The 16,511-nt window shown below is 37.9% G+C and overlaps 1 protein-coding gene across 1 annotated transcript; it reads left to right on the top strand.

Moving 5' to 3' along the window:
• Positions 1-288: 288 nt before the first annotated feature.
• Positions 289-4,923, top strand: LOC109244412 (WAT1-related protein At4g08300-like). The gene is made up of 7 exons (XM_019411496.1): positions 289-555; positions 1,197-1,259; positions 2,891-3,007; positions 3,543-3,780; positions 3,904-4,062; positions 4,202-4,353; positions 4,465-4,923. Exons 1-7 carry the CDS (start codon positions 344-346, stop codon positions 4,679-4,681), a joined length of 1,158 nt encoding a protein of 385 aa, XP_019267041.1. The 5' UTR covers positions 289-343; the 3' UTR covers positions 4,682-4,923.
• Positions 4,924-16,511: the final 11,588 nt, after the last annotated feature.

Raw genomic sequence — 16,511 nt, 5'->3', positions numbered from 1 at the left:
AACCCTCACTTATTTCTCTCTCTTTAATTATTAAGTTCATGACAGCAAAGATTCTTGTTGCTTGAAGAATAGGTACTACATTGCATATACATAACATAATTTGTTTAAAATGGATAAGGGGAATCTGAGTGAGAAACAAGAGTTAGTGCAACCATGAATAAGCTAGACTGTTTTTTGGTTTCCATATCTAATTTAGTTAAACTCTTATTATTAATTAATATTCTTGGTATAGCTTTTTACCTTTTGTTTTGTGTATAAAAGGGCACACTTCCTATATTTTGCATACCCCATCCTAAAACTAACCCCTTCATTCTTTGTGTGTAGAAAGAAGAGAAGGAGAGAAATGGCAGACCAAATGTTTGGTGGGTCATTTGGCCCATTCCTCAACAAGGTGAAGCCTTACTTGGCTATGGTTTCCTTGCAGTTTGGTTACGCAGGGATGTATATTGTTACAATGATGTGCTTCAAAAGGGGAATGAGTCACTGGATTCTTGTTGTCTATCGCCATGCATTTGCCACCCTTGCTGTTGCACCCTTTGCCATTGTTCTTGAAAGGTAAAATATTTATCCTATCCTCTTTTCCTTGTACTTCCTTAACCTCTCTTATTCAGTCACCACGAAGTCAGACGATTTTCCCCCCTTTCATTTCCTCTGGAAGTGCATATATATGATCACTTCATATGACCTTGTTTGCAGAGGCGGATCCAAAATTTAAAATATGTGGGTTCCTATAGTGACCTTAAGTAATATGCAATAAGCAGCTGGGTTCACAATCAAATATTTAGTGAATTTTTTTAAACATATACTGGGTATGTGAAAAAACTATTGGATTCACGGGAACCCACATGGATCCGCCTACGTATGACCTTGTTTGACTCAGGATCGTAGTTCTCATTTATGTTCAGTGCGTTGAAGTGTGTGACTATCTCTTTAAAAGTTTAAGTTCTACGCATGCAAGATCTTTGTCTGTTTTTTTTTATGATATCATGTTGAAAATTTTGATAATTTAAACGAAAATCTTAAGTTGTTTGAGGGTGGTACACTAAGGTTTATCTAATTACATCCTAATTTGAGAATTTATCATAAATTTCTGACGTTTTCCATCTTGCTGAATAATCTGAATCGCACAATAGAATATAAGTTGCCTACAAGTATCTTACAGAATATTTTTCTTTTTGTTTTGTTTTCTTTTGCAGGAAAATAAGGCCAAAGATGACACTCAGGGTCTTTATTAAAATATTGGCTCTTGGTTTTCTAGAGTATGTGATTCTTTTACACACTTTTATATTCTACTCAATTTACATGTGAACAAATTACTATAAATATATACTCCAAAATGGTTGTTCTCTCGTAAAATTTAGTTGTCTATTCAGTCATCCAAACGCATGAGATTCTGATGTCTCTTTTTTCTTATTTATCTTTTACTTCATTTAATAGTTTTTCTTTTTCTGTTTTAGCCTTCATAATCATACATCATGTATCAAAACTGAATACAGAAACATTATAAGTTGTCCGACGTTTTCCTACAAGGTTACTCTTGCATGAAAGGGATTATGTACGACAGTTAAATGTCAGATGTTCACTATTTTTCTTTTTGTCAACTATTAGGAGTCATTCGGTACCAGAGATAAGATGTGAGATTAAATTTATACCGCGTTTGGCTGGCGATATAAATTTACACGGTATAAATTTAATCCCAGACTTAATCCAGAACATCCTATCTTATCCCACATTATACCATCAAATTTGGGATTATTTATCCCACCTCCCATATGGTATAAATTTAGTTTGTATACGAAGCGGCCCTTAAAGCATTTGGAAGGCAACTAAAAGGTTTAGTGAAATTCCAACTTTAAAATATAATTTAGCAGCTCTATATTGAGCTCCTACTCAATTATCTATATATATTTTCACCTGAATTCTTTCTAACAAATGCAAGATTTAACAATCTATGAAATTGAGATATTTTCCATGTGCCGAAAGATTCTCAATTTTTTTTCTTTCTTTTTTTATTTCCTTTGAAATACTCTTTAAGAGTAATATTAAAGAATGCTTAGTTAAAAGATACTACTACAGATAGTAGCAAAACTTTTATAGCTTCACATCAACCGAAACCCTAACATATGTTCCTACCCGACTAAAAAACTTCTTCTTCTCTATTCCTGCTGGGTTTTCTACTTTATAAACTAATTCTTTTTTATTACCTTCATTCACCCACCTATATTGGCTAGAGCCCATATTGTCTTACATGCTTTATGCCAAGAGAAAAGATGCATTTAATCAATTAATTAATGATCACATCCAACTAAATAAATTAAATACACACTTGCAAAGTACCTTTCTAAAAGTCTTGTTTTTATGGTCTTTAGAGAGGTACGTCTTTTATTAAAATTTTAATATGTTTGGATGATAGTGTTTCCACATTTTTCATTCATCTTCTGAGGTTAGCTTTAATTAGTTGAAGGAAAACAATAAGCAAATTCCTATATTAGAAATATCACTAATCATATTATTCTTTGACGTTAAACCTGACAAATAAATCCAATGAAGAACGTCAAAAAGTCCTCATTCATTAGTTCTGTCTGTTTAATTTATTTGAAAAGTTTAAGCTACTAGAGATACAAAAATGTTTTAAAATAAGTGAATGCAGTGTTATGGATTCTATTTGAGGAATCGACACATTGATCAAGAATAAGGCATCTATATTAGTACTATCAAAGTATCAGAGCATACAATGATTCCGAAGAGATATCATTTCACGGAATAAATTTTAAGAAGTTTAGATTTTATTTTATTTTACAATTAAATCGAAAGGTTTTAATCCTTATATATGTTTGATGATATATAACTGTTGTTCTAAAAGAAAGCCTTTAAATATATGGAATTTCAGGCCAGTTATTGATCAGAACTTGTACTATGTGGGACTGAAGAGCACAACTGCAACCTATGCATCTGCCTTTGTCAATCTTCTCCCTGCCGTCACCTTTATTCTTGCAGTTATTTTCAGGTACTAATTTACTAATTTAATTTGTAAAAATAGTACCGTAATTACTCCATTAAAATCAAGAAAGTACCAAAAAAGAGCAAATAAAATGACATGGTGGATTTTGACACCTTTCTTTATCCCATAAAAGATACACTACTAGTTCATTACACAAATAATAAATTATAAAAGTATGATCTCACCTAAACAAAGTTGCTGACTTGCTTCCCACTTGGAAAGCAATGATCTCAAAAAAGTTAGTGGTTGCTCCTGTAATATTGACATATAAGTTAAACTCCTAATTATTACTTCGTAGTTGTCATTGTGCTAGCTTTTATTAGTGGCTGAGATATATTTTTCACCAAAAAAATTAAATAAATAATTTTTTTTTTAAAAAGCTAAAGTAATTCATCATCTAATAGTCCAATATATAGCTACTATAGAACAAAATAATGTCAAAAAAATGAAAAACCATATTATAGAAAAGAAATAGAAACTCATGAACATAATTTCTTCCTCTTTTTATTTAACATAATCTTTTCTGGTTCTTTATGACTAGAATTGAGAAAGTAAACCTGAAGAAGAAATCAAGTATGGCAAAGGTGATAGGAACAGCAATAACAGTGGCGGGAGCAATGGTGATGACACTTTACAAAGGGCCAATGTTCAACCTGGTCCCACACTCTCGCGGCGGCAGCCACACTGCAGCCGCCGCGGCAACCCCCGAGAACTGGGTCGCCGGAACCATTGAGCTCATCTCTTGCATTGTTGGTTGGTCCGGTTTCTTTATTGTTCAAGTAAGTGTAGTATTTTCTATTTTCAGAATTAGGAAAAAAAAAATGAACATTTTACTCATTTAAATATTTTATTACTACATTTATTTATATAATAATTGAGCAATTTTGCATATGTATGCATAGTCGATGACATTGAAGGAGTACCCAGCAGAGCTATCTCTGGCAGCATGGGTATGTGTGATGGGCGTAGTGGAAGGAGGAATTGTTGCTCTTATAATGGAACGTGATTGGAATGCATGGAAAATTGGCTTCGACTCTAGGCTCCTTGCTGCTGCTTATTCTGTAAGTTTTTCCTTATTTGCTAAATTAATGTGAAACGTACAATTCTCTTATTTAGTAAATTTTTACCACCAACAAGTGTGATTATATAATTTTACTACTATTAGCGACTAATTAGAGCAAGCAATTTGTGTATGGTCAGGGAATCGTTTGCTCGGGAATTGCATATTATGTGCAAAGTATAGTTAATAAAGTTAAAGGCCCGGTGTTCGTGACAGCCTTTAGCCCTTTGAGTATGGTCATCACTTCTGTTCTTGCTGCTATTATCTTGGCTGAGTCAGTCCACCTTGGAAGGTAATTAACAACGAAGTTTTTTAATTTAAAGGACAAAAAATTAAGAAGTGTTGCTGCTCTGTCAATTTAATTAGTCTAATAATTTCCTGATTCATTTGACACAAATTTCAGCTGCATTGGAGCAATTATCATAGTCATGGGACTTTACTCTGTGGTGTGGGGAAAGAGTAAGGAGGGGAAAGGAAATGAGACAGGAAAAGACCAAGAATTACCAGTTGTGGACATCAAAGAAAGGTCAACCATAGTTGACGATATTAGTGATGATGTTACGACTGTGAAATCAAAGGTTCCAGCTGAGAAGAAGGCTTCAATCTTGCAAGAGCTGTAGCGTCCAAAAATGAAGCTGTCTTTGCAATGTTAATTTTTGACTTGTTGCAATGTTTAAATTTCTAAGTGTTGCTTTGAATCAATGCACTAATGTTGTCAATTGTTCTTCATGAAAAAAATGTGTAATCTACTTTTTGTGTAAAAGTCAAGGAGTGGTCTCTCCATTTGGGAATGAAAAATGAAAATGTTCTAATTCACCCTTAAAATTAAATGGGTAGTAAAAGCTTCGCGTTCAGCTTTTTATTCTTGATTTTCATCACTTGTTTCCCTTTTAATTTTTTCCTTTGACACGTTTGCTTTCATCAATATCTTATACTAATATAAAACTTGAGGCCAGCAGAGATTATAATTCGACTGATAGTGCAGGACATCTACTTTAGAGCAAGTCCGTCAATTAAAGTGGGAGCTTACATAAGGAAGTTGAATACTATCCTATATAGACTGTGTTTACCAGAAATTCAATTGATGTAGGATGAAGAAATTAGATGAACTTGAGGCAGATAGTTCTGGAGCTTGCATGCTCAGACTACTGTTGTTTTCTTATGTAATTATTTGGAGCTGTAAATATTCACAAATTTGATATATAAAATCCGATAATTTGATAAAGTAAAATAAAAACTCTAGACACATTCTTTCTGGTCAATTTAACCGGAAGAACAGACAAAATCTTTTATGTAGCCTCTCAAATATGAATCTGACAATATAATACATTGCCATAATTGGAGTACGTGTGTAAAGATCTACGTTCGTATTTGTTTAACCCTAAAAATAATTTTTATGGCCAAAGCAATTAATTTTGCATTTCAGACGTAACGATCCGATCGGTCGTTTTGAGTATTTTAGTCTCGTTATCCCTATTTGATGCTTTATATGTGTGTATTTGTGGTTATGTGACTTTGCGGGGGGTGGTTGGTTTTGTTTCGGGAAGTTTTGGATTGACTTGGAACACTTACTCTCAAGGTTGGATGCTTGAGTTGTAAGAGTTGACCGGAGTTTGACTTTTGTGTAGACGACCCTGGAATGGTATTTTGGTGGCTCCAATATGTTCGTATGGTGATTTTGGACTTAGGCGTATATTTGAATTTAGATTTGGAGTTCCGTAGGTTGATTTGGTTCTACTTGGCGAAAGTTAAAAAGTTGAAGGTTTGAAAAGTTCATAGGTTTGACCGGGAGTTAACTTTAATAATATCGGGTTTGTATTGTGGTTACGGGAGTTGGGATAGGTCCGTCGTATCAATTGGGAGTTGTGGAGTTGGTTGAAGGCAATTTTTGAAGGGCTTTCATCACAATTGAAGGGGTAAGTGCATTTGACTTAATTTTTTTTTATTATAGATATTGATTACCTATAGATTATTACACCTAATTTATGTGAATTAAAGGTAAAGGGGATTTTTTTTCCTATGGTTTTTGAGAGTGAATATTGATGATTTGAGTATCGATTTGAGGTGGAATTTGGATAAAACACACAATTTGGATTCGTATCGGTATGGGTGTTCGGGATTTATATATTTTGACGGGTTCCGGGATGCAGGCCCGGAGTTGAATTAACATAATTGATTCATGATTATAGCTTCATTGTTTTGGGTTATTTCCTATGGTTTCTATTGATGATAGTAAGTTGTTTTGACTAGATTCGAGTCGCTCGAAGGTCGATTCGCATGGGAATGGCTTTTTGGAGTATGATCCACGCGCTTTGAGGTAAGTAACATATCTAAACTTTATTTGAGAGTAATTATTCCTGTGAACTATGTTACTTGAGAGGTGTTGGGCATGAAACACATGCTAAGTGATGGGCATGTGTGCGTATACCGAGGTATTCATAATCCGGGTAGACTTTAGGCTACTATGAGACTTGTTTGCTTTCATGTCTCGTTATATCCGTATTTTCTCTACTTGTATGATTATTTGAGCTAGGATTCATGTTAGAAATCATGTCTAGGCTATGTGCTTAATCGTTTGAGCATGATAGGGTTATTCTTGCTTTTTTGAGCTCTTTGCCTTAATTGTAGTCACATTCTCAGTCATAATGCTTCATTTGTATTCAATCTCTGTACATTGTTTGAATGTCAATATCACTTGTTGTTGATGCTTTCTATATGTGATACTATTTAGGTTGAGTTCTGTGAGACGTGAACCATTGAGACTTGAGCGGTTAATGACTGATGTGGCTCGTAGAGCCGTATTGTGAATTATATTTGATCGGATTGCAAGCCGCAGCCGATTGATATTGGATCGGGTTGCACGCTGCAACGGTTACATGTGTGCAATGGTTACATTGATTGATGGCTTATATTCCATTATCGCTTGGGAAGGATCCGCCCTCCGGAATTTGGTATTTACAGCAAGCGCAAGCATAAGGTTATGTATGTGCTTTGGTGAGGGACATTTGTGCAAGGCACCCGTACAGTGTTGAGTGTGATTGTGAGGGGCACTTGTGCCAGGCACCATGAGTATGCTGAGTGAGTATACTTGATGGCTTCACTATGTTGTTATTGACTTGACATGCATATTTGACATGTAGGCATAGAGATGTATACTAATGCTAGACGGTAAATAAAATGTCTTATATGTTGCTGAAAGTTTGGAAAATCATAATTTCCTTGATAAACTCATGTTTTAATGATTCCGGTGAAAGATTGGGCTTTGACTGTTATACTTGGAAAGCATGTCTAATTTTTCGTACTTGTGAACGAGCTGAACATGATATCTTTTGAGTTATTCACTTTTACTTCCATCATTATATTATGTTTTGTTATTGATTATTGGTGTTGGACACTCTTTGTTCCGAGCTTGTCATTGCTTCCAGCCCGATGTTAGGTTTGTTATTTATTAAGTACATGGATCAGTTGTACTCATACTGCACTCCTTACTTTATGTGCAGATCCAGGTACTTCCGAGCGTGGTGCTTGCTAGAGTTTGCACCGGTTCCAACTTGTGGAGACTATGAGGTAGCTGCTATATCGTTCACAGACCTTGAAGTTCTCTTTTGTTTATTTTGTTATTAATGTTCTATCATTCAGACAGTTTGTATTGAGGATTGACTCTGTATTTTTAGATTTGTAGTGCTCATATACTCGTTGACACTGGATCATGGGATGGTTGTAACTACGTTATTGCTATTATTTCAGATGTTTTGTTATGATTATCCCGCTATTGAGATTTATTTATTCCCATTATTGTGATTATTATTGTTGTTTAATTGTTGGCTTGCCTAGCAAGTGGTGTTAGGTGTCGTCGCGGCTCCGGTGAGAGTTTGGATCGTGACAAGTTGGTATCAGAGCACTAGGTTTCCTTGGTCTCACGTGTCATAAGCAAGTTTAGTAGAACCTTGAGGATCGGTAAGGAGACGTTTGTACTTATCTTCGAGAGGCTACCGAACAGTTAAAAAACTTCACTTTCTTACATTCTTGTCGTGCGGATTTGTTAATTCCGAAGTTTGAATCTTTACTCTTCTATTCTCTCATAGATGGTGAGAAGTTGGAGCCCCATACTGAAGCCACTACCTGGGGTAGGGGTTGGGGCCGGGTAGAGCTAGAGGTAGAGGCAGAGCTCAGCCTAGAGCACGCGTAGCGGCACCTGATGTTAAGCCTCAAATAGAGCAGGAGGGGGAGATCCATGTTCCGACCGAGCCAGTAGGACCAGCTCAGGTCCTAGAGGGGTTCATCGCTATTCTAGTGCTTCAGCATGCCCTAGTTCGCTTGGTTGATTTTATGGATAGTCTGGCCCAGACCGGTATATTTTCTGTAGCACCAGCTGTGTTTCAGGCTGGGGGAGGGGCCCAAACTCCCGCTACTCACTCTCTAGAACAGATGGCTCACAGGTATCAGACCCCAACAGTTCTACCAGTTGGGGAAGTTCTACCAGTTTGGGCAGCTCAGCCTATTGTTTTTACATAGCCTGGTAAGGGACCCAAGATGTTAGCAAAGGGGCTGAAGAGGTTGGACAAGTTCACCAAGTTGATTCCTCCTCGCATTGGTGGTATACCTTCTGAGGACCCCAAGATTTCTTAGATCATTGCCATGAGATATTGCACAATATGGGTATAGTGAAGCCTAATGGAGTTGATTTTACAGTGTTTCAGATGCTTGGTTCTGCCAAGAGGTGGTGGCAGGAGTATGTTCGGGCAAGCCATCAGGTTCACCTTCTCTCACCTGGGCGCAGTTCTCACAGTTTTTTTTAGTTAAGTTCATTTCATTCACTCAGAGAGAGGACTTCCGTAGTCAGTATGAGCGCATTCAGCAGGGAGCATGACTGTTACTCAGTATGAGACCACATTTGTTTATTTTAACACCATGCTGTTATTCTTCTCCCTACTGAGAGGGATAGGGTACAAAAGTTTACAAATGGCCTTACATATAGTATCAAGATAAAAATGGCCCAAGAGACTGAGGATGATATTTCTTTTACTCGGGCTGTGAAGATCTTCAGGAGGACCGAGCGCATCAGAGGCCAGGGTAGGGAGACGACCTTTGACAAGAGGCCTCATCATTATAGAGGATTTAGTGGTGCCTCGTGTGGAGATCGAGGTTGGTTTGTGAGGGGCCAGTTTAGCATACCAGTTTATCATTCACTAGCTCCCAGTCGAGGAGCTTCAGTACAGTCTTCTTTCAGTGTAATCCCATCTCAAATCTCTTATCGCACTCCATCAGTTCATGATTCGCCACTACTGTGCTCTTCCAGTGGTTATTCTAGTTCACGGGGTCCGATTCAAGCCCCGTAGTCATTCCCAGTTCGAGGTTGCTACGAGTGTGGGGAGTTGGGGCATGTGATGAGATATTGCCCCCGTTTCCACGAAGGTCCCGTGCAGTAGGGAGGTCAGACTATGACTCCCGCACCAGTTGCTACACCACCCGCTCAGCCACCTCGGGGTGGAGATCGCACGGGACAAGATCACCCTAGAGGGGGAGGTCAGTCAGGTGGTGGACAAGCCCGTTGCTATGCATTTCCCGTCAGGACAGATGCAGTTGCTTCAAACGTCGTGATCACATGTATTATTTTCGTGTGCCTCAGGGATGCTTCAGTGTTATTTGACCCTAGTTTCACTTATTCATATGTGTCATCATACTTTGCTCGGTATTTGAATATTCCTTGTGATTCATGAGATTTACATGTTCATGTATCTACACCGGTGGGTGATTCTATTATGGTGGAATGTGTGTATCGATCATGTGTGGTTGCCATTGGGGGTTATGAGACTAGAGTTGATCTCTTATTGCTCAACATGATTGATTTTGAGGTGAATTTGGGTATGAATTGGCTATCCCCATACCATGTTATTCTTGATTATCACGCTGGACCGTGACATTAGTAATGTAGGGGTTGCCTAGGATGGAGTGGAGAGGTTCCTAGGGTCATGTTCCTAGTAGAGTGTTTTTCCTAAAGGCCCAGCGCATGGTTGAGAAGGGATGCTTGGCATACTTAGCCTTTGTGAGGGATGTTAGTGCTAATACTTCTACCATTGAGATAGTTTCGGTAGTGAGGGAGTTTCCAGATGTGTTTCCAGTAGATCTGTCAGGCGTGCCACCCGATAGGAATATTGATTTTGATATTAATTTGGTGTCAGGCTGTAAGGCCCCGGAAAATTTCGCTGTGTAATTTTAAGGTTTTGTGGTGCCGAGTTAGGCTAAAGTGTTTAAAAGTAGTGAAAATAAGCTCGCTGCGGTTCGGACTTTTTGGGTTGGAGAATGCACTGAGGAGTGGATGAATGTTTTTGGCAGAGGAATGCAATTCTGCGGTCCTCTTTGCGGCCGTGAAATCGATATGCGGACTGCACTCCCGTTGCAAAGTGAAGCAGAAGTCAAGCTTAGTTGAGGACCATTATGTGGCGCATTGTGCAACCACAGATCAGGTCTGCGGTGCATTCTGCGACCGCAGAACAGGTCTGCGGACCGCAGACCTGCCGCAGACCCAACCCGAAATACCCTAGTTCTGAGCATCAATTGTGCGACCATTTTGCGGTCCGCACATTTGTTATGCGGCCATTTCTGCGGTCACATACCCGAGTCGGAGGGTCCATTTTTTTATTCTTTTAACCCGGCCCCATTTTGATAAATATCATTTGGGGCTTCATTTGGGACGATTTTCTGGAGAGTTTAGAGAGTGGTAGGAGCATTTTAGAGATAGAAGGAAGGACCCAACATCCTAATCATCTAATCTTGCCCAAGTCTTCAAGAATCAAGGAAGCTAGCCACTAGATTATCATCTACTCGGGTAAGTCCTACTCCTAAGCTTTCATGCAAGAGGTTATAAGTCCAAATATATTGTGGAGTTGGAAATAGGTCATGCATATGGCACTAAGTTGTAGTATGTGATATTAATGAACTAATTTGGGTAGTTTCTTGTTGAAATTGGTTGAGGGAAAAAGGGAATTCCATTATAGAACCTTGTAGTCCATGTCACATGATAGGTGTTTGATGAAAGAGTTACACCATGGGAATCCTTCTAATTATTAACCGACTTTTCACTATCTTATATAGATTATTATTGCTAGAGGTGTTGGTGCGTTGTAGTAACTTAAGGAAAAGCTCAACAAGGTATGTTGGCTAAACTTTCTCTCTCAGAATTGAATTTCAAAATGTTTCCGTAAGTATGATCGGCCCAAAATCCCTAATTTTTACATTCCGGGTTATCCCCTATAAACTTATAAACTTGATTATTCCAAATGAGCTTTATATCGAAAGATAGATGTTTAAAGTATGGTTTGCTTATTAAAATGGTATGGCTTTGAGTTGTATTTTTAAATGAAAACTAGTATACCAATTGGGTGAGGAAAATTCGATATGCTTAATACTCCTAATTGCTCCTACGTGTACCTAATGACTTGATTGAGTATGTCTTGCTGTTGATAATCTACAAAGATGCTTAAAAATGAAATAAGTGAATTGGGAAAATAGAGTGTGGACAACGTGCCAAGAATATAAGCTATAATTGTGGTTGGTGGTACCAAGGAAATGCGTAGAGGTAATAAGGATTATGAAATGAGCCTCGACTCAACTATTTTAAAACGACTTCGAAAATAGAATTGCCTAAAAGCTTTTGGTACTCAATTCATGCCCATAAGTGGCTGATGTTAACTAATGCTTTGCCTTATAAATACATCCAATGTGACTCGAGTTCATACATATTCTGTGTTGAAATTGTACATTATCGTGATTGGGAAAGAGTAATTCAAGAATAATTGGTGTATTTGCTTGTTTACGACTGTGATGTGTGTTTCTATTGTTGGTTGATGTGTCCCCTCCTTTGGGAATCCTTTGTGTTTAACGTTCCATTACTAATGAACTTGAGGTATGATTTCTGAAACACTCTATATGTTGGTAATTGGTGATGATGCTTGAAATTAAATTAAGTGACAGTATGGAATATGAAATGCGGCAATCGTGCCATGAATAAAGAACCTTGTGAAAGGCCCAAAGAGCCAAGGAAATGATGTTAAAATGAATGGTTGAAAATACTAATAAGATCTATACAATGTGAAAGATTCTAAGATGAATACATTTCTATTTATATTACCTTTGTGTGCAAATCAAACGAAAAATATTTTTGGGAGTATCATTAGCAAAACCGAGGAAGGGAGAGCCATAAGGCCCACACCTGAAACTACATGTGTCGGTGTAGGGGTGGATTGGGATTGTTCCCCTCATTTGGGATGAAATTGGAATATTGATGAAATTGTGATTATTCCCCTAAATTGGGATGAAACTGGTACCTGTGAATTGGAAAATAAAAAGCCAACCCACACGGCATATGTGGGGAGGCGGCCTAGTTGATCGAGTGGCGATCGGACGCCATGTTGCGCACATGGTGGTACTACTCTTATAACAACTTTCTTTCGCATCACCATGTCAAACCACATTGTCCGTGGGGAGATGGCCTAGCCGATCGGTCGTGATCGGACTTCGTGCTAACAAAGACGGTGGTATATCGGTGCTAATGATCTCCCAACCAAAAATATATATATTATTTTCGTACTTTAAAAATCGTTATGTTTCAATAGGACATTTGGATATTGTTGGTTGTGACTTGCTGTTTCTATGGTTTCTTTTCTTATATGGTTATTCTATTTTGAAAGAGGACTTTTAACTTTACATACTAGTGCTATTCGACGGCACTAACGTACCTTTTGCCGGGGGCGTTGTATCTTTAATTAATACAGGTGGTTCCACAGCAGGCGGCATCGACCAGTGATAGCGGTATACTCTTCCCAGCTGACTTGGTGAGCCCTACTTCATTTCGGGGTCTTGTACCTTTTGTTCCTCATGTATCTTTTGATCATTTTCTTATCATGTATTGAGGTATAGCCGGAGCCTTGTTGCCGGCATTTCCTTATTACCCTTCAGTTGTAATTAGAGGCTCCTTAGATAGTTTGTGGGTGGTGCTTGATGTTGGGAGTGGAACTAGAAATGTTGGTATTTGGCAAAATGTGTTTTTCATTAAATCTATAAACTTGTAATATCCTGTTAATATGAATGAAGTTGTTAATGGAAATAAATTTGAAGTCGTAATGAAATACTTTCAGAACTAATGGAGTTTATCTCCTCTTTATTCATGAATTAGTTTGGGTGGAATGAAAGCTAACAGGTTTGTTCAGTCGGGTTTACTCGGTTGAACACCGGTTGTGATCCTCGGTTTTTGGGGCGTGACACAAGCACTCAACCCATCTCTATTCCACCATATCGCATGGCACCAGTGGATTTGAAGGAATTGAAGGAACATTTACAGGAATTGCTTGATAAGGGTTTCATCAGGTCCAATGTGTCGCCTTGGGTGCACTGGTGCTATTTGTGAAGAATAAAGATGGTTCTATGAGGATGTGCATTGACTACAGGCAGTTGAACAAGGTTACCATCAAGAACAAGTACCCACTACCGCGTATTGATAATTTGTTCGATCAGTTTTAGGGTGCTAGGGTATTCTCGAAGATTGACTCGATATCAGGGTATCATCAATTGAAGATCAGGGCTTCAGATATTCCAAAAACTGCTTTCCGGACCCGTTATGGCCATTATAAGTTTTTGTTGATGACATTTGGGTTGACCAATTACCCAACAACATTTATGCACTTGATGAATAATGTATTTCAGCCTTATCTAGATTCCTTTGTTATTGTGTTTATTGATGATATGTTGGTGTATTCTCGCAGCCGGGAAGATCATGAGCAACATTCGAGGGTCGTGTTCCGAACTTTGAGGGAGAAGAAGTTATATGCTAAATTCTCCAAGTGAGAGTTTTGGTTAGAATTAGTAGCATTTTTGGGTCATGTAGTATCCAGTGAGGGATTAAGGTGGATATGAAGAAGATTCAGGCAATTCAGAGTTGGCTCAGACTTTCTACTGCTACAGAGATCCAGAGTTTCCTTAGGTTGGCTGGGTATTATCGCCATTTTGTGGAGGAATTTTCATCTATAGCAGTCCCACTAACTAGATTAACGTAGAAGGGCTCCCCATTCAAGTGGTCTAACGAGTGTGAGTAGAGCTTTCAGAAGCTCAATACTGCCTTGACTAAAGCTCCAGTTCTAATTTTGCCTTCGGGATTGGGTTCTTTTATAGTCTATTGTGATGCTTCACGGGTTGGCATTGGGTGTGTATTGATGCAGGATGATAGGGTGGTTGCCTATGCTTCCCGTCAGTTGAAGCCTCATGAGAAGAACTACCCAGTACACGATTTGGAGTTAGCAGCTATTTTTCACGCGCTCAAGATTTGGCGACACTATCTTTATGGCGTGTCTTGTGAGATGTTCACGGAACGCAAGAGTCTCCAGCACTTATTCAAGCAAAAGCATCTGAACCTGAGGCAACGGAGGTGGTTAGAGCTACTAAAGGACTATGATATCACCATTCTTTATCATCCAGGAAAATCCAATACGGTGGCCGACGCCTTGAGTAGGAAGGCTGAGAGCCTGGGGAGTCTTGCCTTTATTACAGTTGGTAGAGACCGTTAGCTTTGGATGTTCAGTCTTTGGCCAACAGGTTTGTAAGGATATATATTTCAGAGCCTAGCAGGGGTCTTGCTTATGTTGTATCAATGTCATCTTTGTTTGAATGCATCAAGGTATTTTACAAAGCTTGCAAACAAAAGTATTATAAATATACTATTTTCTCTTAAAACGGTAAGCTCGACATAACATAAGATAAGCCATACATTTTTAAGCACTAACCCAGTAAGTGATAGACATCTAAATTCCCCGAACCTAGTCTAAGTCCTATAGAGCTACCTCAGATAGATTTTAGGGGGTGCCTAACACCTTCTCCTTTGAAGAACAAGAACCCTTACCCAAAATTTCACATGTTAGCAGACTAATAAGGTAATTTTAGTAATTAAATAGGTACCATAATATACCTTTAAATATTAGATGGCGACTCTCTTTTATCATCAACAGGGAAACCACTAGTTGAATCTTGTTTTGACTCGTGCAAAATAGGGTGCAACAAATATGAATGAGCTAAAAGGATGTAAATGTATCTTGTATCAGCATCTATCCCATTGGCTTCCATCAATTATCTGACTTCTATATTTATTTTGTTGGATAGCCACAGAATTGTGGTATAAAGATAACAAACACACAAAGCACAATATATGCCTATATGGAGGTGTACGAAAATGAAAGCACGGTCGTGCTGACAACATGTTAAGAAATTAAACCCAAAGTAATAATATGAAACTAGAAAATAGACAAGAGATGTAGAGAGGAAGAGAGAACATTCTTATTTCTCTAGTGTTGTTCGTGTGTATGTGTCAACATGATTCTCAATTACTCTATTCAAAGGGTTACATTGAGGAACATCAAAGGGTGTTACGAACATGGTATTAATTATTGAGATCATGGACGAAGATCATGAAGGAGGTTATGGAGATGTGAGAGTTACAATCATAATGGTGAGTAGTGGGGAGTTAATTACATGATGGAGAAGAGTAGTGAGAGTAAATTTTTTATATGTTATAGACATCCACTACCATATTAGAATATTTTATAACAATTAATAATTTTTTAACATATATACAAGGAGTGAGACAAAGCAACTGGTTTTGAATGAACCTATACCTTACATTTTACATCTGCCCCTGCCTTTCGAATGAACCTACAACTTACATTCTAACTTCAGGCTTACTCAAGAAAGTGCCATGCCTAAAAACACTTATAAAATCTTTTCTGTACATTGGACTCAGACAAGGATTGAACTAAGACTAACATTAGCTAATTAGGCACCGAAATTGGACAACACATCTTGTAGCTGAATGTTAAAACTTGCCCTAGCCTATAAAACTGTTGAATACATCTGTTTTCGAATATTTTGACTTTTTACATTCAGGTCCCGTTTGGCCATAAATTTTGTCAAAATAAATTTGAGATTTATTTTCAAAACTCATGTTTGGCCATAAATTTTGCTCATATTTTGGCCAAATCCCAAATCAAAAATTTCAAATTCCAAAATCAGCTATTGAGCTGAATTTGGGCCAAAATCCCAAAACTTGGGAATTATATACATGTTTATTCAGAATAAAGTTGGAAAATATGTTTTGAAAACGTATGTCCAAACATATTTTCATCTTCAAACAAAACTCCACCCAAATCAGATTTTTCAAAATAAATTTGGGATCTATGACCAAACGCTAGCTCAAAGTCAATTTACAATTTGAGATGATAAATATTAATTGAATGGAAAAAAAATCCAAGTAACCTTCACGTCCTAACTGGAAAGTCTCCCCCTAAAAGATGCATTCCTATTGGACACCGTGGAAGAAATTGCGTGGCGCCAATCTAGTACAACTACCCTTCAATACCCACGCGCGCTTTATCAAACACCGCCGACGTTCAAAGTAGCGCGTACATA

The sequence above is a fragment of the Nicotiana attenuata genome, unplaced genomic scaffold, assembly GCF_001879085.1.
Source record: "Nicotiana attenuata strain UT unplaced genomic scaffold, NIATTr2, whole genome shotgun sequence".
NCBI lineage: Eukaryota > Viridiplantae > Streptophyta > Magnoliopsida > Solanales > Solanaceae > Nicotiana > Nicotiana attenuata.
The sequence above is the reverse complement of the archived record's forward strand: the minus strand, read 5'-3'. Positions and strand labels throughout refer to the sequence as shown.